At 38.9% G+C, this 27,981-nt stretch overlaps 1 protein-coding gene across 1 annotated transcript; it reads left to right on the forward strand.

The window, feature by feature from the left end:
• Positions 1–9: 9 nt before the first annotated feature.
• On the forward strand, positions 10–27,913 carry LOC100891695 (hyalin). Its single transcript, XM_030974685.1, has 25 exons — positions 10–298; positions 4,491–4,697; positions 6,024–6,242; positions 6,528–6,755; positions 7,368–7,622; positions 7,984–8,250; positions 9,398–9,649; positions 10,059–10,310; positions 10,923–11,047; positions 12,187–12,307; positions 15,152–15,397; positions 16,329–16,583; positions 17,091–17,351; positions 19,037–19,134; positions 19,967–20,198; positions 20,604–20,737; positions 21,375–21,606; positions 21,860–21,938; positions 22,536–22,579; positions 23,831–24,009; positions 24,842–25,204; positions 25,588–25,671; positions 26,200–26,286; positions 26,797–26,895; positions 27,361–27,913. The coding sequence occupies exons 1-25, from the start codon at positions 205–207 to the stop codon at positions 27,403–27,405; spliced, it is 4,458 nt and encodes a 1,485-aa protein (XP_030830545.1). The 5' UTR covers positions 10–204; the 3' UTR covers positions 27,406–27,913.
• Positions 27,914–27,981: the final 68 nt, after the last annotated feature.

Consider the following 27,981-nt stretch of genomic DNA (forward strand, 5'->3'; position numbering starts at 1 on the left):
CTCGAACAAGCGAAGATTTCCAACGACGAATAGTCAGATCGCAATCTAGTCTAGTGTATTATTGCGCAAAGGAAAATACGCCCAAAATCGCTACACGATAATAACGTTAGACTGTAACTGTTTCTTGAATTCTTCAGAGGCAATAATTTTGCCTCTTTCTTGCATGAGATGTCTTTAGAGGATTGAAAGCTATATATCAGAGTAATGATGAGGGTGAAATTTGAAAATGGATCACGTCTTGTGATTTTCAATCGCATGGTCTTCTTTGCTGTGGTGGTGATTTCCCTATCGGAACAGAGTAAGTTAGTATTTTATTATTGATTTAAAGTATTTCAGAACATAACAACATGTTCACTGGTTATGTAAATGTGTTACAATTTATATTATTCTTATTAACATGATTATTCATTAATTATTTATGATTTTTTTGTTTGTTAAAGAACTTTGAACTGATATATCTTTTATACTTTTTTGTGTGGTCTTGTGAGATGCATGCTTTTGTATGTGAAGTTTGGAAATTTACAAAAGTATCGGAAATTGAATCATAAATTGATCATAGTAGTCGTGTTAACGTTATAACCCTTCCTAGAACTGAATTTTAGAAATGACTATGATGATTATTATTATTATTTTATTGTTCATTAATACAAATTAACAAAATATGTTTTCCTTTTTCATGAACGTATCTGGAACATATTGTTTAATTAGTGAATAATTAACTGATACACACTTTTGATGATGATGATGATGATGTTTCGCAGCATTTATTTGACGCCATGTTTCAGTTAGAAGCATTCAGTGAACTACATAAAAGTGCAGAGCGACATATATTACACTTTATACATCATAATTGTATTTCTATAATTCCGCATTCTTATTGTATGAGAAAGAAAAAAAGTTTCTTCAAGAACAGCCTTCATATAAAGCACCCACAGTTTGCGGTTCGCAAATATAATATTCTGCTACGCCCATAACCGATACAATAGACTCGAAGGCGCATATTTCAATTAAACGTGTGATATGAACAGATGAATAACAATACAACTCCGCCGTTTCCTTGTTTATACAACAAGCAAGATGAAGTTGACACAGTTTCAGAGTTATGTCGCTTTTGAAGGGTGTGATTCGTTCCTTCGTGTTCCATTTTCTTACAAGTGAAAAAGAGAAGGTGAAGGATGTAAAATATAAGGAGAAAGGTAAAGGGACGGAGGGAGGGAGTTGGAAAGAGAGAGAGAGAGAGAGAGAGAGAGAGAGAGGAGGAGAGATAGTAGAGGAGGGAATGTGTGTGTGTGGATGTGTTTGAGTGTGTGTTTGGGAGAGAGAGAGAGAGAGAGAGAGAGAGAGAAAGAGAGAGTTTCATACACATTTTGAGACAGAAAAGTACATTACCAGATAATAATCCGATATACCTATATGTAGGGGTTGATAGCAACATGCAAGTGAAATAGGGGTTCATACACATTCAAATGAAGAATTAGACGCATTTATTGGGACATGGGGGAATAGAAATTATTTCTCACAATTATGATAAAGTCTTGCACGATTGCAATCTTACATCGAAGGACAAGTTGGGAACGAAAAAGGGAGACAGGGAGACTGCATAACAGAAGAAAAGAAAAAAGGAGGAAGAACAAATAGTAAAGAATAGTGAAGGCAAAGTACTCGTTGCCCTATATAAATAAATTTCCCATTGTCTATTTTTAAAGACATATTTTCTGCTCCAGTAGTCCTTTTCAGCAACTAACCTCCTTCGATACACTTTGGGTCCCTTATTTTTTTTTTACCACGACCTCATGAAGAAAATGGTAGAAAACTTGTGTCATATTTGTTATATCCACACAAATTGCGAACCGTCACTTCACATCATAGCTTTTTGTGAAACCGGTTTTTATAACAAGCAGTTATAAATAATGTATGTTAAAGCTTTATGGTTTAGTGGCTTGAACTAAAACAATAGTTGATAAGTATTGAATGTATGAAAATAGCTTTAAATGTTTCTAAAAATGTTGATTAATCTCAAAAATGAATTCATCTCGGTTTTGTTTACATTAGAACTTTGTTAATTCAATCATTCATTATCTCAATTGTTCTATATATATATATATATATAGGCTTACACCGAATTATTTACGCTATCTAGTCGAAAGCATTGGCGGCACCGGATTTGGAAAATTAATGAGGGAGCAAACTGAAGATAAGATGACAAAAAGAAGAAACAATCTTTAAAACAAATTGGGTACTCGTCCAATGAGCGCAAATATGATAATGTAATGAGTTTCCGAATTAATAACAGAAATTAATATTTCTTTAGTAGCCATCCAAATGCCAACAGTGGAGGTAATATTTTAAAGATAAAGCCGTCGAGGGTATTTACACAGTTCAACTAGGAAATAATTCTCATTGTCGACGTTAACAATCAGACTGTGATGCCGTTACTAATAGCACCCATTAAAGGTACTATGTCCCATTTGCAGGCCAAAAAAATGAAAAGGTTGGATTCCAACGGCATTTGAAAGACAATACTAATTTAGAACTTCACTATAGAGGGGGAGGCTTAAAAATATCTTCAAGTGGGAAAATAACGACTATTAGTTGTCAAATCGACTTAGGAGCTATAGAGCCAATCAGTAATAGTCTTGATTTTCAGACCATTGTACCGAATGGTCGTATGTCTTATGCTGCACAAAGATTCAATCAGTTTAAAGAAAAACTCCAGTACTGGTAAAAAAAAATAAAAAAATAAAAAAAATTCTCACAGAATCAAACGAAACTTACACGGAATGTTCAAGATTTCAAATAAATGACATGTACCAAACAATTTTGGAAGAAAATGTATACTGGCTGAGTAATGAGCATAGAAAGACAAGGAAATCAATGAAGTACTAGCCCCGACACCATGTGTGTTGTCCCATATATAGCTTTCTATGTGAGTGCTTGTTACTTTACCAAGACTCGGTCAAATTTATTATGATTTTGATGACTCCAGAACCTTGCAGTGCACACCAATACTTACATGCTACATGATCAACTGTTTCTGATTCTTTCCACACCTTTTCTTTCAAAATGCAATCGCATTACCAGTACTAAAGTTTATCTTTAATTTTGGCCATTACAAGATGTGGGATATATGTAGACAAATGCTCATGTCCCCTTTACAGCTCATTTTATGTTTGTTATTACCAAAGATGAAAAAAGCCAGTCAGTCACTCAATAGTGTCCGACAGTGAAGTCTAGCAAGTAAACGTGTTTCCTTGCATAATTTGAATACTAGGATACTGCTAACGTTTACATTTTACAGATAGGACATACATGACATATTCCTAATTCCTGCAAAGTTCTACAGAATTTGATGTTGGCTGCAAAAGGGACATAGTATCTTTAAAGGCCCATTTTTAAATGAAAATGGCGTTCAAAATTCTTTTGTTGTGAAAATACAGGTGCTCTAATAGAATTCGAGAATGAAAATGGAATATGAGTGGGTGGCCATTCAATCACAGATATATGCCGATGACACTGTTCTGTTATCTGAATCATAGAAAGATCTCCAGAGACTATTAGATGTAGTTGTAAAGGAGAAAGGAGATAGAGAATGGGACTAGAGATCAATTACTATAAGTCTCCAAGAAGAGTCCAGAATGTAACTTGAAACTTTAGGAACAGGTTATTAAACAAGTCTTCTCTTTTAACTACCTGGGCAGCATGGTCAGCGAGGATGCCAGATGTGAGACAGAGATCAAATCAAGGATAGCTCTCGCTAAATCTGCATTTTCAAAGTTAGGCAAAATTCTGGCAAATCGAAAAATGGGTATGAGGACCAGAATAACAGTATTGAGTTGTTACATCTATCCAGTACGTATGTGTGGTAGTGAAACATGGACTTTAGCCTCATACTCAAAAGCGTTTGGAAAGTTGCCAAATGTGGTTTTAAGAAGAATGGTGAAAATCCCTTGTACTGACAAAGTTAGTAATGAGAAAGTTAGAAGAGCTGGAGTACAAAGGAAAATGATACATGAGATGTTGATTAGGCAGTTGAAGTTCATGGGTCACATTACACGTAAAGAAAGCCTGGAGAATCTTGCTTTGACAGGGAATACTGCGGGAGGATATTTTGGATGGACAGTCTGCAGAAATTGTTAGAAGAGAGAGATAGTGAAAGAAATGTGAGTGTTGCTAATAGAGAAGGCTAGGAGCCGAGGGTTGTGGAACAGCATGTTCGCCAAAGTCAATTGATATGGCACTTAGAGAGAGAGAGAGAGAGAGAGAGAGAGAGAGAGAGAAAGAGAGTGAGAGAGTAAGAGAGAGATAGAGAGAGAGAGAGAGAGAGAGGTGCTCAACGCACAAGAGAAAAGTTAGGCAACAGTGTGAACAACAGGGTGTTCATATGGGTTACGGTAACTCTTCTAAAAAGAGATTTTGGTATTCAATAGATAATATAAATTGATCTAATTAATCATTATTAAAGTATTTTAACCTCCTTTGCACTTATCTAGCTTTGGCCCAGCAGGTATGTCAAGACCAAATCGTCCAGGCAGCTGATTGGTCCACTAACGTCACAGTTCGTTACAACACCGACGTCACTTCTCCTGAAAATGTCACCTACGAACCCGTGGACAATTCCAATTTCCCCGTGGGGATGTACCCCATCACGGCGACACTCGATGGTGCTACTAATTGCACCTTTACTCTCATCGTTCTAGGTTAGTTGAATTCTATTTCGGCTTAAATCTGACACTTCAAAAGAATCCTGTTATCCTGCATTACACGATCGCAAAAACTTTCAAGAAATAAACTCCAGGGCAATTCCAATACCCTATTGTTTTTCTGATAGAAATCATGTTCAGAGTATGTAACTTTTAAGGCAATGTGACGTCCTTTTAAGGCACTGGCAGTGACGTCACATTGCCTTAACAGGGCAGTCCGCGTTCACGTCGTGCAGAATCTAAAAGTCCCTACTACCTCTCTGTCATGTCCGCACATTTAGTGGCTGACTCACAAGGCTATTGGAATTTGTCTTAGGTTGGTTTTTCTAAAGTCTTTCGGATCGGTTCGAAGAAAAGAGGTGATGGCTTATTAATATAATATATATATATTTCATTCAGTTTGGACCTGAAAGAGTCGCTGCAGGTGCTGCAGAAGGTACTGAATTTAGGAGTTAAAGGTCAGCTCAAAATATGTGACTACTTTGTGTGGAAGGACAGCCCTCAGCTCACCCAGTGAAAAATCAGCTATTAGCTAGATGCTTGGGTGGAGAATACGTATACATTGCAAACATTCAATTTACAAATGCTTCGTTTTTACTCTGATTCTTACCTACATCCTCTTCAATTCGCCTTCCCTTCTATCAACTTTTATTTAATTCCTTTTCTTTTGTCTCCTTCTTCAATTTTTCACCCTGTATTTCACCAGTTATCAGTATCTCTCCCCATTTTACTTCTTAAGTTTGTCATTTGAAATTAATTTCTTGCATATTGTAACTGGTAAATATTTTTTATTTTGCGGCAGGTTCTACAATTATGATCGTCTGTTATATATATTCTGTATATTACTTTTGTATACATTGTTTTTATCCAAAGCCCTCAGGGAAAGCATTTTTTGTCAACTGAAGAGGCGACCGTGTATACATATAACTGAAAACGAATAGAAATGAATAAATGAAAAAGCAATATAAGTATATCCATGCAGAACTGGTGCCACAGTATTACATTCCACTTGTGAGTTTCCCAGCTAGATCATTTGTGTCTTTGTGAAATCCGTTATCTTCATCAAATTACCACCCCAATGGAAGGTTGTCTATAGCAAGGAATGGCAAGCCGTGGAGAGAGAGAACATTCTCTTTACTAAGAAATCAAATAGAAGTAGACTCAAGACTTCTAGAACAAGCTCACGCTTTCTCACACTGTTCAGTAGTTCTTTCTTCTTTAAAGGGGAAAATGTTTGTAAGTAACTAATATCTTGATATTTTGTGTACCGATGTATACTTTTCTTTAATTTGCATGTACTTCGCTTTTTTTTTTCTTCTTCAGCCAATCCTATATGTCCAACAAACATTTCGATATCAAGTGATGAGAACGTGACAACAACCGATGTCATCTGGAGCTATCCTAGCGAAAATCGCATTGACCTTTTCCCTTTGACCTCTAATCCGCTGAACGGGACAACCTTTGACCTTGGTGTGACTGACGTCACCTTATCCCTCACAGATTATCCGGAATACAGGTGTACTTTCATTGTGGAAGTGAAAGGTGATTATTTTTTTAACAATATTTCTTATTACGACACCTATGTGTGTACATTGTATAAGAAAATATTAACTAACAGGTAGATTATCCATTGCCCCGAGACCACATCAGAAGGTACATGTAGTCTGAGATAAATACATTTTTTGTGCGGTATCAATAAGAATCCAATAACGAACTTGGACATATATTTGCATGTGATTACATAATACTAGGTCGAACTCTCTGCTTGATATTTCTATAAGTGTCTTGCTGTGTCTGTATGTCTCTCTTTCCCTCTATCTCTCTCAGATGAGCAACCACCTCGGCTGACATGCCCAGAAAACCTTGATGTGAACAACTCTGCAGTGGCCATCTGGGATGTCCCTATGTCTTTGGATAACTCTGGAAGCGTTCTTCTGAGCTCCAGCCACACACCAGGAAGTTATTTCCCGTTCAATACAACTACCGAGATCACCTATACCGCGGCGGATAGCAGCGGGAACACAATCTCTTGCTCGTTCAATCTGACCGTCGTCCGTAAGCAAAATTATTTGCATTTTTTAGCAAATCGTTACAAGTTGCAGAACACACGCCCGCACATCCACCCACTCACCCACACACACACACACACACACACACACACACACCCACACGCACACACACCCACACATACGCACACACACACCCACACACACATCACCGCCCGCCCGCGCACACAAGCTCCTACATTCTCACTCCTCCTCGTACACCCCCGCGCGCACACGCTTACACTATCGAATAAACTAATGAATAATTTTGTGGATAAATGGATTTGGGAGAAAGGGAGAACATGATCATAGTACTCTATCGTAAACACATACTCTTCATGAGAACATTTTCTCACTGTATCAATGCTTGATCAAAATACCGAGCATGGTGGAATTGTTATAAACTACCTGTATATGAATCTTTGGTAGCGAATACACCACTAGATAACAAATACAGCCACTCAGGAGTGGAACTCTTAATTGTATTAAAAAAGTACCCCCAAAATCACATACAATTTTTTTGCCGCACAAATTAAAGAAAAATACTGGTTCTGGAATTTGTAACTGTTGGAAGGCTATCCTCTAATTATAAGTCGGAGTCTTCTTGTACTTCCTGCTGCAGGAGATGGGTCGCCGGAGATCACGAACTGCCCCTCCGACTTGAGTAAGGCGGTACCCCCGGGTGTAAACGACACGACTGTAACCGAATTATGGACCCGAGAACCCACGGCCACGTCCCCATCGGGCGGCGATGTGACTGAATCCAGTAACTTCGATAGAACCTCGAGCTTTGGTATTGGTACTACCCGGGTAACCTTCACGTTCACAGATCAGGCTGGCTCCAGCTCCAAGTGTCGCTTCCTCGTCTCCATAACAAGTAAGGTGTAGACATCATAAAGCTAATGTTGGAATCAAAAGATCAGGGCCGGGTGATATAATTGTAAAATATCGGTAGTCCCATTGCTATTTTTGGTAATGGTAATAGGGATAATGGCAGTGGTAGTGGTAGTAGTTGGTGGTAGCTCGTGGAAATGACAGTTTAAGTTTGCAATGGTTGGGATAAATTGACTGGTTATGGCACTAAATTGTTGGATATCAGTACTGGTCTTGTACATGATTGTATTGGTATTGCTGTTGGTAATGGTATTGGTAATGGTATTTTATGAGTTACACCATCTTCCCATTATTGCATAGGGCCTACTGTTTATGTATTATATCATCTCCCCATTTCAATATAGGAGAACCTGACACAAATGCACCGTATGTTGACAACGGCGTAACATGCCCGTCGGATGTCATTCGGAACGCTCCGCCGGGAACGACAGAGATGCAAGTCATCTATGATGAGCCGACATTCAATGATGTCGTCGACGGGAAAGACATCAAGGTCACGACGACGAAAGAATCGGGTTCGGTGTTTAGTGCAGGAACGACCGAGGTTCTTTATGTGGCTACGGACAAGTCTTTTGAAATCAACCAATGCATTATAAGCGTAACGGTCGATGGTAAACGCAATAATAAGAAATTTTTAATTTTCTTTTCTTTTTATAGCCAGCCACATGCGGTTTTATTGAGATAAATACTTTTAAATGAATCAATCATACAAATACATACCTTTGACTCTGTTGATTAACATACCTTTTATTTGAGTCGATATATTCTGTTATCTCTGTTTTGAGATATTCAAGAGAGCGATATTATATTTCAAATTAAATCCGTTAGATTTGATAATTCGTCTCTATTTTCACGAAGTGACGGTATAGTGAATGAAAATCGCATACAATTTGCGTGCGGATTTTCCTCTACCGTCACTTCGTGAAAACAGGAACGAATTATTTCATGATTACCGTAATGCGAAGCTACAAACATAAGTTTAAAAGTATCATGATATTGCAAAATCTTGAAGAAAAAAAACACATCGTGGATTACAATTACAATGGCTTTGGAGTATATTTTTCTTACACAATGACAAACGGAGGGGGGGGGGAGCTGGAAAGTAGAGCTCGTGGTGTATATGCTAAAAGCTGGGGTGTAGCTGAATATGGTTGGCCATTGATTACAATTACAACTACACTTGTACTTGTACCAATAGCAATTGCAATTACAATTACGATTACAACAGTACTACAAATGCAATAATAATAATTGCAAATCGTCATTTCAAACTCTTGTGGATTTGGCAAAATCCAGCTTCAAGTTCTAGATGCAATGAAAAGTTTTGGGGAGAGATAATGGCATATATTGCTAAAATAATACCAAGCTTAATAGGACCATGAAGACGACTACATAGACAGCGTAGATTATGAGCATCCTAACATCACATGATGTAAACCATTGGAAGCATAATATAATTTTCAATAAATAAGTTCTTTCTCTTCCCCTTAATAATAATAATATTCAGCTTTTATATAGCGCTGAATACATCTCGGACGTCTCTAAGTGCTTTACAGATATACTATTACCCCGGTCATGGATTCAGAGCTTGCCCACACACACTGTGTGTACAATCTCCACTCCTTGGGGAGCATTCCAGCCAGGCTTTACTGGACGCTCAAAAACTGTTTGACCAACAATGAGTTTCCGGTTAACATGGTTTCGGTGATATATTAGATGTAAGACGTAGGCTGTTATTGATTTTCTTCTTTCCCCTAGTGACGGAAGACAACGAGGAACCAGTCATTATGGGTTGTCCAGGGAATATCACCCGTTGGGTGGGAGTAGGAGTCCCCTCTGTGGCGATCACCTGGACCAAGCCCAATGCCACCGACAACTTTGAAGTGGTATCGTTTAACTCCTCCCACGAGCCAGGTTCCATGTTCCCCATAGGAGTAACAAGAGTCAACTATACTGCAACGGATCTGGTCAACAAGCAAGATACCTGTGAATTTTACGTCACAGTTATAGGTAAATACTTTCATCATTTTCATCATAATCATCATCTTCAACGTCATTATCAACGTCATTATTGTCGTCATCGTCATTATCATCAGCATCGTTTTAAGTACCATCGCCATGATCAACATTATCACCATCATCATCATCATCCTTACAGGTATCCTCACCCTTAACAAAATTACCATCATCATCATTATCATGATACCCATGGCTGTCATTATTTCAAAACATGTGAAACAAACTTTGATGTAACTTGAATCTGATATTATCAACGTCATATTTTATGATCTCTAGCCTGTGTTGCGATCCGACACTCGACCATAATAGGAAGGAAAAAAAAGTAACGTCCTTTTTAAAAACATCGAATTGAGGGAGTATATTACACATCTGTTTGTGTTTGTTTAATTGCATCTGATAGTTGATACCGAGAGTCCGGTCATAATGAACTGCCCTAGTGACATCACCGAGTTCGTTGGTGAAACAGTGAACTCTTTGGAAGTGACGTGGGAGTCCCTAAATATCACGGACAACTCTGGTATGTACCTTGTGGATTCCAGCCGCCCATCCGGATACAATTTTCCAGCTGGGCCCATCCCTACCGATGTCACCATCAGTGTCGCAGACGAAGCCGGAAACTTGGCGAGGTGTAACTTTAGAGTAAGCATATCTGGTAAGACTTCTTCTTTTTATCCTCCTCAATAATTGTTTTGTTCTTCTTCTCCTTCACGTTTTTATTTCTCAATTCCTTCTTCTTTCCTTCATCTTCTTCTTCTTTTCCTAGTTTCTCCTTTTACTCCCCTTCTTCTCTCTTTTCTTCTCCTCTTTTCTCTAAGTGTTAAATTCTCCTTCTATACGTTTCCTTTTCCTTCTCCTTCTCCCTTCTTCTCCTTTTCCCTTCTTCTCCTTCTCCTTTTTCTTCTTCCTGTTTTCTTCTCTTTCATCTCCTCTTTCTTGTTTATTGTTTTATGGGATATTTACCTAAATATCACGGAAAAACCATGTTAACCATGCTCAATAATTATCATCTTGATTATAGCCGTATAAGAGCACACTCTTCCCATGCATACTATAAACAAGAAATTAAATCATTATGAGTATAACGATCGAGATAGACAGTACGTGTTGAAATGTGTTACGATCAAGGAGTGCAAGTGATGTAACCTCTCCGCCCCCACCCCATAGATACGTCATCGGTGATATTAGTTAACTCTTTCCTCCTCCCCTCCCCCATCCACACCACCCCCTTCTCACTCTCATTCTTTCATTCAAAATCCTTCTCCAGTCGATCCGGCGCCCGATCTCATGTGCCCTGAAATGCCCGTCAGTAATAGCACCACTCCTGGACAGTCTTATGCTGACATCTATTGGCTAAACGAGATAACAGTGACAGACAACACAATATTCATGGTAATTATTTGGTAACCGATTTATTTCTATCCATTTACCCATTTTATCATATCCCCTTGCCCCTTGGATCCTTTGCCCAGTTTCAAAAGAGTTTTTATTTGTGTAGCAGCCCATGGGAATAGGGATTGTTTCATACCTTTAATCACACCAACAGTATACCGAATGGACTAGAATCGATCTGTTTCGAATCAGTTTGGAGGTGATTTGGTGGTGGAGCTGAGTTATCTTCTTGTGAGGACTTCTAAGAAACAATTGCGTCGACTAAAACCAAAACGTTCTAATTATGAAGGAAAAAACAAACTATCATCCTCTAAAAAAACACAATTATTTTCACTATCTACTCATTTGCTATGCTCAACAAAAATTGTTTAGTATTTGCCACTTGCTTAAAACCACACATGCCTACACTAACGTTATCGTAGGATCAGTCTTAAATATTATAGGGGCACCCCTAAGGGGATCGGGGATGTTACCACCCCCACCCCCGCATCCCTTCCAATCAGTATTTACAACAATTAAATCTTAAAACTTGGTATATCATCATCGGTAATTCTTGTTCAGTCTGAAGATTGTCGTAAGCAAAAGCGACTTTTGCAAATTTGTCAGAACATTTTATTCCGAAGCCACCATATTTGAGAATTTTCAATGACGGCAAAAGACAAAGTTCGTTAGGGGACAGTGATTGTGCCCCCTCCCCTCTCAGAACCGCCCTTGGGATTTGTGGTTCTTTCAAGCACCAAAGAACATGACAATATCAAGGATATTTTATCATAATACCTTTTTAAAAAAATTACAAAAGTAAACCTTGCTCGGCTATTAACTAATTTGATATTAGCTAATCAATTTGATAATGCTCAAAAGGGATCATTGTATAGAGAAACTGATTTTTACTTAATTCATATTCAAGCATATCAATTAGATATTTAGTAACATGATTCGTATTTAAAGAGATATCATTTTTAATGTTAATGTCCAGTTAAGGACATTAACATATCAATTGAACATAAGTCGGTAATTGCAATATCATATTTCAATGGTAAACTTCCGTACCGTAAAGCCAAATATTTTTGCTTTCATTCAACTTTTTACCTCGAAGAAAACAATTGTTTTGATTTCATTATTTCCTCTAATTTTTCTAGTCTAACAGCACACATGAAAGCCCCCTTCGAGTTGAACTGAACTCACCCATGACCGTAGACTACAGGGTTGAAGACTTACGAGGAAACGTCAGATCATGCACTCTTCAAGTCGTCGCTAACGGTACGCCATTAAGGTTTAGAACCAGGCTTTTTCGATGCGATTTCGAGTACCCGTTGCCATCATTCACTGCATGAACTCATTTTTTTTTAAATTTTGCTAGTAATAATGTAGCCACAGATGATGATGATGATGATGATAATAATAATAATAATTAATAATAATAACCATCATCGTCAGATCATTATGATTACCCAGGAAGCCTCAACAGCCATGATCAAAGCTCTAACTGTATAGTGACGGCCTGGTATTCGAACCCTCACCACTTGGATAAGTTGGATTGAGAGTGAAGTTAATAAACCACTACAGCACACTATCTCAAATAGGCTCTAATAGGCTCCAAACTATTTGTAAACATGCTTGAACTATATCCTCCTGAAGTATTAGGGTCTCTCTGTGAACTTCTTAGCGTTAAAAACTCAGAAATACGGTAACAATCTTGAAAATCTCTGAAACCTTTATGCTTAAAGCCCCAGTCCCATATTAAGCCCCAGTCCCATATAAAGCCGGACCAGCACGGACGAGCACGGACCACTCCGGACCATCCCGGACCATGGTCTGGGGTGATCCGGGATGGTCCGGGATGTTTTGTTCAAAAAAAGAGTGATGCTTTTAAGCTACAGTCCCATATATGTCCCGGACCGTCCCGGACCATCCCGGACCCCATCCGGGGTGATCCGGGATTCGGTCCGTGTTGACACCGTGTTGGCACCGGGGTGGTCCTGGATGGTCCTGGATGGTCCTGGATGGTCCTGGATGGTCCTTGGCGGTCAATAACTCACTCCCGGACTGCCACGGATCAACACGGACCGCCCCGGCGCCACTACGGATGACCCCGGACCCAGCACGGTGGCTACACGGATCACCCCGGATCAAACTATTGTCCCGGACCGTCCCGGACCACCCCGGCAGTTTTTGACCGTCAAAAACATCCGGGGTCGACTCCCGGACCGCCCAGGACCATCCAGGACCATCCAGGACCACCCCGGTGCCAACACGGTGTCAACACGGACCGAATCCCGGATCACCCCGGATGGGGTCCGGGATGGTCCGGGACGGTCCGGGACGTATATGGGACTGTAGCTTAAAGCCGGACCAGCACGGACGAGCACGGACCACTCCGGACCATCCCGGACCATGGTCTGGGGTGATCCGGGATGGTCCGGGATGTTTTGTTCAAAAAAGTGTCATGCTTTAAAAGCTACAGTCCCATATACGTCCCGGACCGTCCCGGACCATCCCGGACCCCATCCGGGGTGATCCGGGATTCGGTCCGTGTTGACACCGTGTTGGCACCGGGGTGGTCCTGGATGGTCCTGGATGGTCCTGGGCGGTCCGGGAGTCGACCCCGGATGTTTTTGACGGTCAAAAACTGCCGGGGTGGTCCGGGACAATAGTTTGATCCGGGGTGATCCGTGTAGCCACCGTGCTGGGTCCGGGGTCATCCGTAGTGGCGCCGGGGCGGTCCGTGTTGATCCGTGGCAGTCCGGGAGTGAGTTATTGATCCCGGATCACCCCGGCGCCCCTACGGATGATCCCGGACCCAGCACGGTGTCAACACGGATCAACACGGATGATCCGTGTTGGCACCGTGTTGGCACCGGGGTGGTCCGGGACGGTCCGTGGCGGCTCCGTGCTGGGTCTGGAATGATCTGTACTGCTGCCGGGGCTATGCCCGGACGGTCCGGGGCGGTCCGTAGTGGTACCGTGTTGGGTCCGGGGAGACGGTTGGCGGTTGCGATTTTTTTAACAAAACATCCCGGACCATCCCGGATCACCCCAGACCATGGTCCGGGATGGTCCGGAGTGGTCCGTGCTCGTCCGTGCTGGTCCGGCTTTATATGGGACTGGGGCTTAAGCTACAGTCCCATATACGTCCCGGACCGTCCCTGACCATCCCGGACCCCATCCGGGGTGATCCGGGATTCGGTCCGTGTTGACACCGTGTTGGCACCGGGGTGGTCCTGGATGGTCCTGGATGGTCCTGGATGGTCCTGGATGGTCCTGGGCGGTCCGTAGTGGTACCGTGTTGGGTCCGGGGAGACGGTCGGCGGTTGCGATTTTTTTAACAAAACATCCCGGACCATCCCGGATCACCCCAGACCATGGTCCGGGATGGTCCGGAGTGGTCCGTGCTCGTCCGTGCTGGTCCGGCTTTATATGGGACTGGGGCTTTACCTGCCGTAAAGTGAACCTGAATTTGAGTTCGCGTTTTCTACAGAGTACAGTAACTGAAGTTACCTTTATTTCCCGCCTTCACACGAGGCGTCATTCCACTCCCGCCAATATTTGTGCCAACTGATAGTTCAATAATATTAATTTAGAATTCTTGCCGCAATGAGCACTGAGCAATAGGCCCACATAGATGTCATCCATAATGTTGAGTATATATTTATTTGTTTGTGTAAACATTGCAAAATGAACCGTGGGTTTATTGCCAGGCTTGTTTAGCGCAGTAAGCTGCAATAGAAATGGCATCTGGTATGCAACAGACACTGTAACTGTATAGATACATCATTCCTCAACTAAACCCGTGCATAAGATCGGGGCTCTACGTTTTTCCCCAAGTTCTGGATCAATAATTTCCTCATCTTTGTCAGCTGTGATATACCACAGCTCATGTCCGCGTATTCTAAAGTAAGTTAAACCCAACCCCTAATTATTCTCAGATGATGTTTCACGAAAGGAAAATTTAGATCTAGGTCGACTAAACTTTTTAAAACCTAGTGATTATTATTATCATTCATTTAGTTATCATTATTATTATTATTTTCAATACTCATGATTATCATTACACTTATAGTTATAACAGTAGTAATGAAAGTTTGTTTTTCTCTGTGGTTGTAGATACCGAGAAACCAGTGTGGACTCCATGCCCTGCAGACATAACCCGAGCAGCCGTCCCGGGGACCAATTCCGTTACGATTAGCTGGGACGCGCCGGGCGTGACGGACAACTCGGGCGAGACTCCTCTTGAAGTCAGCACCCCTCGGACACCTCAACTGTTTTCTGGAGGGACCCACACCATCGCTTACATAGCAGAGGATGGCGCGGGAAATAATGGCACCTGTCAATTTGTTGTGACAGTTACAGGTAGATCTATATATATTATGCAGACTTCTTTGTGAAAACAGCCATCTTAAGTCCTGCAACTCAGTGTAAATGAAGTAGTAGTTATATCAAATAAGCACTTCGACAATCTCCTTGAGAGCTGGATATACCCCCAACCATGCACCTCTCCGTATTATTACCGCCCTCAATCCACTAAAGATCGTTCGTAAGTCTATTCTTCGGAATAGAAGAGAATCGAGATTGCAAAATATTCCTAGTTATGCTTAGTGGACGACTCGTTTGATTTATTCAATCGCGATTTTCATTCTGGAACCAAGAGACAGTGCACGTTATTATAATTCCCCCATCCCAGCACATACCCACGTGATAATATAATTGCATTCTTTCACATGATACCTCCACATTACCTTTCTTTTTGTGGTGATGCTACGGCATGGCTGACATAGCAACTATTATGTTGGTATTGTATGGTTCATTGTAAACAGGTGAAGCTACATACCACTACATCTATTTAGCTCACTAATGATTGACAGATGATGTCACAAGATGGATGAGCTTTTAGGGTGGAAAATTATTTGTCTTAATATTTAAAAATCTATGAAATATATTTAGATGTTTGAATACCAAAATTTGAGTTGTATGCAGCCCTGCACATCAACAGGAATCAACAGGAATCAACTTATTTTTTTATACAATATTAAAAAAAAAAAAAAAAAAGGAATCAACTTATATTTAGATGTAACCCGACCTTTAAATGGTGCATAATGGATAAGTCACCGGACGACAGATAATAAAGCATAATACGGATTGGGCACTTTTCAAGAAACTAGTGTTATTACCATTGATATACATATTTTATCAAAACCAACACAAACGTCAGAGGTTCTCAATACACTTTACGTCATTACCTCTTATTACAACTAGTAAACAAAATTATTTCGTTCAATAACAGTCGATTCGGCTGTTCCTCAAATCTTGAACTGTCCACCGGATGGCCCTCTGGTCTTCTCGACCCCGGAAGGACAAGCCACCGCTATTGTGACCTGGGACACCATCACTGCAACCGATACTACGGATGGTAGCGTTCCTGTGAGTTCAAGGATCAATCCAGGGGATGAGCTCACCATTGGCAGGCATCTAGTGGAGTATGAAGCCACAGATACCAGCGGGAATGTGGCGACATGCTCATTTACGGTCGAAGTCAGGGGTAACTATGATATTTTTTGTAAAGTAGTAGTAAGGGAAGGAGGGGGTAACCGCCCTGCACCTTCATCAACATGGAAACGAAATAAAAATGTGCAAATTGCATAATTTTTTTATTAAACCATGTTAATATATAGTTATCCTAAAAACAAAATAGGGCAAAACTGAGGCATTCTATAAAAAACGTCTTTATGGTAAGCACCAAGTTGCCTCCCCTCCTTCTTTTTAACTCTTGTTCCAACAATAAGATATCCATGATATAGATATTTAATGTATCAGAATTGTCAGCTCTAAAATGTATTAAACTAGCCTGTTAGAATCTTCGTTACAGTCCTTAGTTCTACATGGCACCATGAGTTCTGTTCTGTTTTTAGAAATGCACGGGTGCGCTTTATCTGGGGTCGAAAAAAATGAACAAAATAATACTTCACGGACAAGCAAAAGATGAAACATAATGATCGAGCATGAGACCAGAGGAAAAGGAGTAATTTTATGTTGTATATTTTCCAAGACGCTGAGCCACCGACGATCACCGGTTGTCCTGATGATATCATCGCCTATGCGCTTCCACAACGAGCGCAGACCCCTGTGTCGTGGACCACGGAAGCTACAGCGACAGATAACTCAGGATCAGTGACGGTCTTCAGTAATCCAGAATCAGGCTCGCTCTTCACTGTCGGTCAATCAACCCAGGTGCTATACTCAGCGAGAGATCCATCACTAAACGAAGCCGGGAATCCGTGTAGCTTCACCGTCACTGTACAGACAGCAGGTATGTTCCTCCAGGTATGTTCCTCCGTGGGGATGCTTCACAAAGATCCTAGGTTGAACTTATCGCTAAGTTGGACTTAACAATTATGGAAAGCCGTCAGAATCTTTGAAAATATTTTGTAAAAATTATTCTAAAAGGCATAAAATGTTGATTCAAATCATTCATATTTTCTAAAATCAAGGAGATTTCATGTTCTTGATGTGAAATTTATGAAAGGTCTTAAATACTTGAATTTTTGCTTTTAGATATATTTTATCTTAAGGCTACAAATGGCTCTCCATAATATTTAAGTCCAACTTAAAGTTAAGTTCGACTTAGTATCTTGGTGAAACACCCCAGGAGTGAACTGGTCATCATGGCCACGGGAAATTGGGTAGTTTTCCCCACTCCATATTTCGGCTTGAGGGCCGGTCCATTTTTGGTCTGAGAGCCGGTTGATCAAGATCAGTTTGTTTGAGTGGCCCAATTTCTGTCCTAGTCCGCCCTTATCTCATTACAAATAATATTACACCAGCAGATCCTTTTGGGGTGTAAGAGTGTGTGTGTGGGTGTGTGTGTGTGTGTGTGTGTATCGGGTTTTTACAGACAATCATATATGATTATTTACGTCTGGGGACCGACCTTTAAACGTCACTATCCGAAAGACGTGACTCAGTTCCGAACCTGCGTCCTCGGCTGAATCAGTTTGTAGCATCCATTGTTAGCTGAATTACAGGCGCACGCTACAACGCCTAGTTCGTCAAACCTTTTATTTGGAAAACGCCTTAGAAGAACCTGGAACCGTTACTGAAAAGAGCACCTAAAATGCTTGAACAATTTGAGCTGTATCTATAAAACCAGCAAAAGCCTATGGCAATTTCTAGCTTCCTCATGAAAGCAGGATATTTTTTCTGTGCATTAGCTTTCAATTTATCAGAGCCGAAGTATTTGCTTGATTTTTACCTCATACTTATGAGCAGTTGCTAGTTTTATCGATACAGCTAATATCAAGCGGCATAGAACGAACGTATTCCATTAAGAAACGTTGTTCAAACATTATTGTTCCAAGAAGTTTTACAGTTCAAACGTAAAATCTCCAATCAATATTTTGTTGTAAGCACTCTTATCTTATTGATAATTAGAACAATAATGTAATCTAGATTTATTTAGCGCTTAATACAGAATGCCGAACTACGACATTTGAATTTCGAGTTTAGTGCTTAAACCACTCGACTTCGACACTTCTACGAAATTAATAGAAATGAAATTTTGTATTATTTTCCCATTGTTCGTTGAAAAGGCTAGTCGAGCATCCTCCATTAGGTGTGTCGTAAGAGGTGGATCAAACACTTCTCTGGAGATGCGAAGCTCACGGGTTCGACACCCGGCATGGCACTTAAATGTTAATCCTTAAGCAAGATATTTTTATTTCAATTTCTCCTCTCCACCCAGGTGTCAAATGGGTACCTGATACGAAACTAAACTCGTTTCGGTATGTCCAGCATCATGCGCGCCTGCATGTAGAATGGCGCCTGGCCAGAATGCCCCCAAGGAATGCAATAGGCCTACTTTGTGTGCGGACAAGCCTGAATCTGATGACCGGGGTATCTTTAAAGTGCTTAGAGACATAGCAGATTTCTGGGCGTTACATAAACTACGGATGTTATTCTTCTTTTGATTTTTAATTTTTCTTCTACTAACTGTAGATTTGATCCGTATCAGAGGCTCGGTGACGCTTGATACGATTCGCGGGAATGGAATCTTTCTTGATCAGCAGACAGCTCGGGACACTTTGCAGGCTGATGTAAGATTCTTCTTTTATTTTCCTTTTTTCTTTTTTTTATAAATTAAAGCAGTACAAAGTTTTCTTAAAATCGAAATAAATCACTTTTCCTCCCTGAATTGGCACCCATTATCATCATCCATCCACTCCTACATATAATTAAAAGCGGTAGATTTAAATGAAATGAACCAATAGGAATAAAAATTACGAAATTCAACATACGAAAAATGCCAACTTGCATAGTGAAAAGTAGTTATTATTATATATTCTTTTAGTTAGACTTTAAAAAATTCAAGTGATTATTGCTCTTTTTGATTTTGCATAATGTGTAATTCTTAGCATTCTGGATCAAAAGATAATATGAAGAAAAAAAAGTCTCGAAAAGAAGACACTGAACTACTTTTGGATAAATAAATATATCGGCAAAGGCAGAGAGTTAATGAATTTATAATCAAAGAGCTTTTTGTTATCGTCCTCCTGTCTAGAAAGACACAATTAATGACTTATTTACGATAGAGAGGTAATAAGATGCCTATGTTACTCCAGTTTTTATGGAATAGTAAAGGCATATACAATAGATCAATTTTAAGTGTAACCTTAAAACACACTTATTCCAAATGGTAAGCCGATTAAAGGAACTCGGCGCTTATACGTGTGTCCCAAAGAGCATTAGGGACATAGTAATGTGTTATGCGATATACTAGAATGGTTTATTATTATTATCATTATCATCATCATCATCATTAATCAGGAGCGCCATGAGTGTCAAGTCTGACAGACATGAGCGCTATACAAGAATCCACTGTTATTATTATTATTAAAGAGAAATGAAAATCATATCTATTCGTCATAGCTGGCGACATTATTCCGGGGAACAAGCCTTGCTCCTGTCGACTTTGTGGATGTTGAGGTGCTGACTTCAGTAATAGTCTCGGAGAACGATCTCCGTGCTAGCTTCACTCTCTACTTTGCTCCAGACTCGCATCACAACGAAGAGGAAATCAAAGAAATCTTTTACAACGCGCTCGGGAACAGAGTTAGCTTCGCCAACGGGAATGTCATTGTACCAGATAGCTTCGATCTGAGTAAGTAGCATTTCAAATTGAATGGATGAACAGGAACATATATTTCAATTCCTTTTTACATAATTCCCCCCCCCCCGCATTAAAATTAAGCAGATCCTCTTTGAAATTCTTGTTGTATGCATCATGAATAAACGAAATGAAAAGAATATCTTCAGAAAAGACGAATCTTGATAAACGTATGTGTACCGGCCCTTTTTGAATTTCCTGTCACATGAAAATATGCATTTCCTAGTTCTCTACCGATGGGTGATTATATTTTTGTTTGATATTGATATCATTACTTATTTTTAACAAGATTTTACGAAATTTACCACTTTTTCCCAATCTTCATTTTCACTGGTAAATATTTAACTATATGCTCATTTTCTTATTATATATACTATTATCTGGTTTAATATTTTGTAGCCGTAACAGAATATCGTGGAGAGTTTACTCTCAGGAGCATCGTTCCAAATATTGACCTGGTAGACTTCACATCATGTTGCTCCGATCCGAATAGTGCAAGTTATCAAGCAGTCCTACAGACGATCTACAGCCATGTGAGTGGAAGAAAAATCAATCAAAGATAATGTGTTATTACTTGTCATTAAAGTAGACGAGCTTTAGTTTGGTGGATATATGCCGCCGGACTATATGGGTACGGGTTTAATATCCCTGCCGTAGCAATAAATGTCCTTTAGCAAAACATTAATTTAGTTTTGCCACACGCAACTGTCGAATGAGGAATATTGGTATCTGCATAGCAGGAATGAATTCTTTAAAATGCTAGAGCGCCATATGGCAGACATTTCTGTTTCATTCGAACAGTTTTTCTTATGGAAACCTGCCCTAAAATAACCTGTACCTAAAGACCACCTTTTCGCCTCCTTTGAGCAGTTTTCATATGCAGGTTGCACTTTATTTTTATCTTGCCAAAACATGGAGTTCATGATGTAACTTCAGCTACATGCTTGCCTACTTATTTTGGGGGGATGAAAATCCGGCAAATTATAGAAAAACAGCAATAGAAATGAAGCAATTCCTTTCTCAGTTTTGTTTTAAACGTTGATTGTAAAGCAAATTAATAAAGACCCCCTTTCCACAAACTCGGTCATTTTATCTACTTATGGCAATATAACCAGCGTATCATAAATATATAATTGTTTCAACTTTCTGTCTATTTTGTCATCTGATCAGTTTACTGCTACATTTGGGAGTATGTCTCTCATTCTAATGACGCGTATCCTGCCGCTTCGAGAAGGGAGCATCATAGTCCCATACACGCTAACATTTGATGGGTTTACATCAGTAACCCTAAACGACATAGTGACTGCTTTCAACGCTACAGTCCAGGAACCGACTAGGGAGCTCTCCCAAACCGATCTCTTTCTCGCCCTGACTAGTGATGGTGGAATTGGTGATACGGTTGGTAAGTCTGAACATGTATATCTGGATATAGCGGCATATCTATGATTGGGAAAAGCACAACAAACACGATTTTTAAGTGTTGATTATTACACTTGTATATAATCATATCTGATCATTGATCAATATAACGTCTGTAAAAGTACAGTTATGCACACTCACTTAAGCTTATCTGTGGTTCATTCTGTACTGTCTTTTGACTTGGTTTTTATTCATGTTTGTACCTACTTTCCTGTTTTTGTCTTTCTTCAATGCAGGGATATGTCCAGCTGGCTACTGTAGCAATGGAGGTACTTGTAATGTCGCTACAGCAGACACGTATGCCTTCGAATGCAGGTATACCTCCCATTTCGTAGAATTAAACACATTTACAACATAAGATCTTACAAATAAACCAATTTCATATTAATGCATGGCAGTTATATCTCATGTGCTTAGTGATTAATATTCCATTATCTTCTTTCGTGTTATTGTATTTCAAGTGCCAAAGCGGGTGAAATGAAGGCCAATTGCCTGGCCCGATTTGACTCGATGTCTTGAACATGAACATAAAGCTCTTTCGAGTTGTTTCTTTAGTATCACGAAATTAAATCTTATTCTAGCGTTGAAGGAAACATAATTCTTATCAATTTTATAAGCATATACAAATATCATTACAATATATTATATTACAATGTTATTGATTTGCTTTCAAACCTCTGATATTCCTGATATAAAGCACAAACATAACCTGTTCTATATCTGAAGTATGTTATGCATTCTTGATAGCATAACCAATCATCCTTATAACCGTTCAATAATCTGATGTTGATCAAATAGTTTACATCTACTTTAGATATCACCTTATTCAATTTCATTGATCTTGATTGCGGTAGTTTATGCATTATGAACTATTGCATTTATGTTTTGATTTTTGTCGTCTTTCCAAAACAGTTGTCAGTCTGGGTTTACAGGAGATCAGTGTCAAAATATGAGAAGTAAGTTTACACTGATGTCATCCGATGGAGATTTTCTCTTAGACTCTTATTAAACTTTCGTGGTTGGAAATTTTAATTTTATTGTGATAATGACAATTGGTCTTTCATTATCGCAGCAGATAAAATGCTTTACCTGGGGGGTGTTTCACAAAGATCTTAAGTAGAACTTAACACTAAGTTGGACTTAAAAATTATGGAAAGCCATTAGCATCTTTGAAAATATTTTGTAAAAGTTATTTTGAAAGGCATTAATTGTTTATTCAAATCATTCATATTGTCTATCATCAAGGAGATTTCATGTTCTGGATGTTGAATTTATAAAAAGTCTAAAGTTGAATTTCTGCTTTTGAATATATTTAATTTTAAGACTCCAATGGCTGTCCATAATTTTTAAGTCCAAGTAGACACTTACATTATACGATTTTAGGCAAAATCTTTTCATTATTAAAATCAACTTGGTGTGACTTGATTTTTGATAAATTTCTAAATGTCTTGTTCTCTGAAATCCGTATAAATATAGTTGGTTCTGAATGAAGAATAAATAAAGATGATATTTTTCTACTGGTGGCAGTTTTATGTTTCTTATAGCCGACATAGATCATTAATTAAAATTATAATTCAAATATTCATTTATTTCCAAAGTCGGTGCATCGGTCAATCAAAGAAGATGCCACACATTCTAAAATGATCTAAACATCGATACTAACATGATTCAAATTATATTGGCAGAAAAAGACATATCAGACTTTCTTTTAAATAGTGATTGGCTTGAAGCTTGTCGTGGATAGACCATGGTTGTTAGTTCTTGTCCGGTACGTCACTGTTTCTAACAAGATAGCAACTACTTTCCAAAAAACAACCTTATAAGCAATTCAACAGCCTTGTGCGTCACCTATTGAAATGTGCCTTATGTGCGAGCATGACAATGACATTATTATAATGTTATCCGAACATGATTTCAATGGGGCATACAATAGGGTATTGAAATTACCCTTAATTTGTATTCTTCTTCTTCAAAAACAGTGTTTTGTGTTAATACCATAATTCTTCTACGACCACCATGTAACAGTGTTTTCTGTTCATAATACAATCTTTTAAGACCACCGTGCAATAGTGTTTTCTGTTCATAATACAATTCTTTTAAGACCACCATGCAATAGTGTTTTCTGTTCGTAATACAATTCTTTTAAGACCACCATGCAATAGCGTTTTCTGTTCATAATGCAATTCTTCTTTACGACCACCTTGCAGGCCCGCTGAGCACGGTTGAGATCATCGGTATCTTCCTTGGTGTGATGGGTTTGATCCTCATTCTCCTGGTCATCTGTTGCTGCTGTCTGTGGTTGATGGGTGCGAGGTCGAGAATGCCTGCTGATGAGGAGTACCTCGTGGACAAAGCACCCCATCCCAGCATGCTCATGCTGCCGATGGTGAAGAAAACGATCCCTACTTACACCCTATACAAATTACTGTTGCATTTGAAATCCCGCTGAATTTTGCCATTTTTTTTTGGGGGGGGGGGGCGGGAAAACGAATAGTTAACTTTTTGCCGGGAAAAAAGTGAACTATTCGTGACGTCAGCAATACAAAATGAACTATTCTAATGTTTTCGGCAGGAAACGTCTTTATAGTAAAGCAGCTATTCTTTTTCTTGTTGTGTACACTCCTAATGCAACAATCTTACGATAAGGGATATAATGATTGTTGTATAATAATGCCTCTTGTGACACTCTTCGAGGGGTGCTCTTTTTCACTCATATGATGATAAAAGTACAACAAGAATCTTAATTGCGCTGTTTGCTATATAAAAGAATATAACAAACTAAACTCATCACAGTGAACCTATCAATATCGAACTACAGGAAATTAGATCATCCTTTAGTACCCGTTTTTCCCATTACTAAATCCCCATCCCATCACGATAAAACGTAAATCTAAATCACAGTTCACGGTATCCGTGATATGGCGTTATTAGAGTACAAGAATCTAGATTGTTGTTTGATATTATACCATTCTAAATTATAAACATGTTTAAACAACTACTTTAGCTTGATTGCCTAAAACCTAATAATTCTGTCTCCTCATAAGTGATTTAAGTTTCAAGTGAAATGGCGTTAGTTGGAGGGAACTAAATTAACAAGACAAAGTGCAGAAATTTCGAAATGTTAAGGTTTAACTATAATTGTTGATAGCTCTATACGCTTAATTTAATGAACTTTACTTAGTCTTTGACGCAATTTCTTCTGCTCTTTACGACGCTAGGATGAAGATTATTACCGACCACCTCGTCGTCAGCGGCCAACCATCACCGAAATGCCCGAAGAACTAGACCCCCGACCATACAGACCTCCCACTCCGCCCTCTCCGCCCCCATCTTCATTTATGCACGATGATCCCTTCTTCGTACCACCCCCTCAACCATGGCAACCACCACGGCAACCACAACAACCAATGATCCTTCCTCCTCAACAGCAACAACGACGACGCCCAAGGAGTCCACCTCGACAACGGAGAGAACGACCACCGGGTTACTACGAATCCCGAGTACCAGGACCACCACCTCCGCAACTGTCTCGCCAGATCTTGGTGTTACCACCACAGGCTCCAAGATGGCACCGAATGAGGGTACATAGTAAACCATAATTATGTATAATGAAAATAATAATAGAAAAGATTAATTTTATTTGAAGCTAAATCCAAATGAAATTAAATGCTTAAGGCGCACTATTACAGAAAGATCGAAAAATGTTATGCACAAAAATACCAATTGAGTATAGGATACAACATAATGAAATGGGAAAAGAAGAAACGTTTAAAGATAATTGTGAGCCTAATCAAACCGACACTTTTCTGTAAAGTTTTTGAGCTAGTCTTCTATTGATCTGCTGGTTCTAATATCTCTTTAGGGAGAGCATTCCAAAGCAAAGATTATCCCCCTCTTTGTAAATATCTTTGGATTTTTTTCTGTAACTTGTATTATCTTCTTCTTCGTGTTCTTTATTTGATAGAATCGTATTGACCGGTATTTGCCGAAGCGAGGGCCGCGATTCCGCGGCAACCGTCAACCCGAACCACTATCATATCTTAATGAGGTACGTGCATCCATACATCAGTTCAAGATTCTTTTTAGACCCAGAGGGGCGTTATCTCTTTGTTGGGGCATTAAATATGAACTAACGTTCGTAAACACATTAATGGTTAGCTGAGTTGGAATATCTTTTCGTACCAATTATTGGAGCTAAAACTCGTTAACAATTTTCATCAAGCGAAATCATCCAAGCTCTCAACGTGTAATTCACGACTATTGTTTTTATATAAATCTAAAACAATCCAGCACATGTCAGGGCATTGCACTCCTGAATATGTTCTGTTTTCTGTAATGTGAAGTAAAATGAAACCAAAAAAATCAGAATATTTATATTTAAAGATATAATGCCTTTGAAGGAAAAAAGTGATACACGTATAAAAGTTGTATAAAAATACAGATATAATACCTGAATTACTCTAGTACCAGGAGCTCACTGATGTAATACTGTGGTACAGAAACTGAGTTGTAAAAAATATTCATCATTCATTCCCTCATAACCAAAATGTTTGTATCCTATGCTTTATACGTACAGCTACCACCCGGCTATGACCGGGGACCAATTCGTCGTAATGACCGGGCACCTGCTCCACAATTCAGAGGAGATTATGCTCCAGACCCGGTAGGATATTTCATTATTTCTTGGCATTCTTCCTTCTCTATAAATCGTGATCTTTATTTTATGATTCATTTAATTGAATTTATAAGAATTTGTTCTTTTTTCTCAATCCATGGTATATATATATATATATATATATATATATATATATATGTATATATAGAAACTGGTGTAAGAAAAAATTTGTACTATAGTATCCACAAATAATTGTATGAAATGGATAATATTTTATCTCTCACTTTATCTCTTTATTCTGTGTCCGTACATGTATTTGTATGACTTTTTGTGTATTAAAAAAGAAAAAGATATTTTCTATTATTTTTCTCAAATCAAATACACATTGCACAAATCATTCATGTGTATACATCTCTCTTACTCTCTCCCACACCACACAATTGTCTTTGCTTTTCTTTTCACGCTCTCTCTCTCTCGCTCTGCTTTTTCAATCTGTTCTTCTTTCTCTGTATCTATCCGCCTGGCTGTTTTCCCTTCCCCCTCTCCCTCTCTATATAGCTACCCGGCCAGTACCTTCAGGGTGGAGGACCAATCCGCAGGAATGGCTCAAGAAGGCCCGATTCTTCTCGAAAGAGAGGAAACCGTGTACCAGAAGAGGTAAGCAATCACTGACATGATTAGGCTATATCTTTGTTTTTCTCCATCACACTCTCTTCTTTTTGGTCTTTAGCTTTCATCTTTTCATCAAATCTCTCCTTTTCTTTAGTCCCATCCATCTCTTTTCTCCCTATCTCTCTCCCCTCTGCCCCCTTCTCTCTCTCTCTCTCTCTCTCTCTCAACCCCATTTTTCTCTGTTGATAATTTCTCACTCAAGTTCATTATCTCACCATAGTCATATCCTTTTTTTTGTTCTTGACAAAAATCATAGTTTTTTCTAATTTTTAAATTTATTATTTATTTTTAAAGGGGGGGGGGGGGTGTTTGTTTCTGAATATAAAAAAAACATGGCTAAACCATGAAGATATATGAGCACTTACAAAATGGAGAAATTATTTTAAGTCTGTGAATATCGAAACCGACATGTTAAAAACATAATTTCCTTTTTCTTTTGTTTATGCACAGGTTGGAGAAATGAAACAACGATTGTTCCATGAGTTCAACTATTAATTAAGGTTGATAACATATTTTAATACCCTGGCCTCATCTGAGTTTGCTTAGGGTTGTTGTTTACATTTAAGTAATTGAGAAATATATTTTATAAATATGATAGTATAAAACTAGTAAAAAAATGTATGGACATACATGTATTTCATCTTTAATTATCAAAAAATTATCCAATGATGTGGATAAATTAACTTGATTTGGTAGCACAGTAGAGTTTAGGGAAAGTTAAGTTTGTGTAAAAAGATCATAAGAACACTGAACTGTTTAAATCATGTTTAATAATATCTACACTTGTATATTACTATACGTCAGCTATACCAATGACCAACTACAGACCAAACAAACAATTAAAATTACCCCCTTTGGCCAAAAATCGGTCGATATGCATGAAGTGCGACTTCGAGTCGGTTGGGTGGGGTGACCGAGGTACTAACGATTTATTATTCGAGCTCACATTGAAATATTCATATTCTAAACATGGATTTTTTTTACAAGTAGTCTTTCAAATATATATATATATATATATATATATATATATATATATACATAATACATATCTACTTCATGATTATTAGACTG

The sequence above is a fragment of the Strongylocentrotus purpuratus genome, unplaced genomic scaffold (genome assembly GCF_000002235.5).
Source record: "Strongylocentrotus purpuratus isolate Spur 01 unplaced genomic scaffold, Spur_5.0 spur5_scaffold_7, whole genome shotgun sequence".
Classification (NCBI taxonomy): domain Eukaryota; kingdom Metazoa; phylum Echinodermata; class Echinoidea; order Camarodonta; family Strongylocentrotidae; genus Strongylocentrotus; species Strongylocentrotus purpuratus.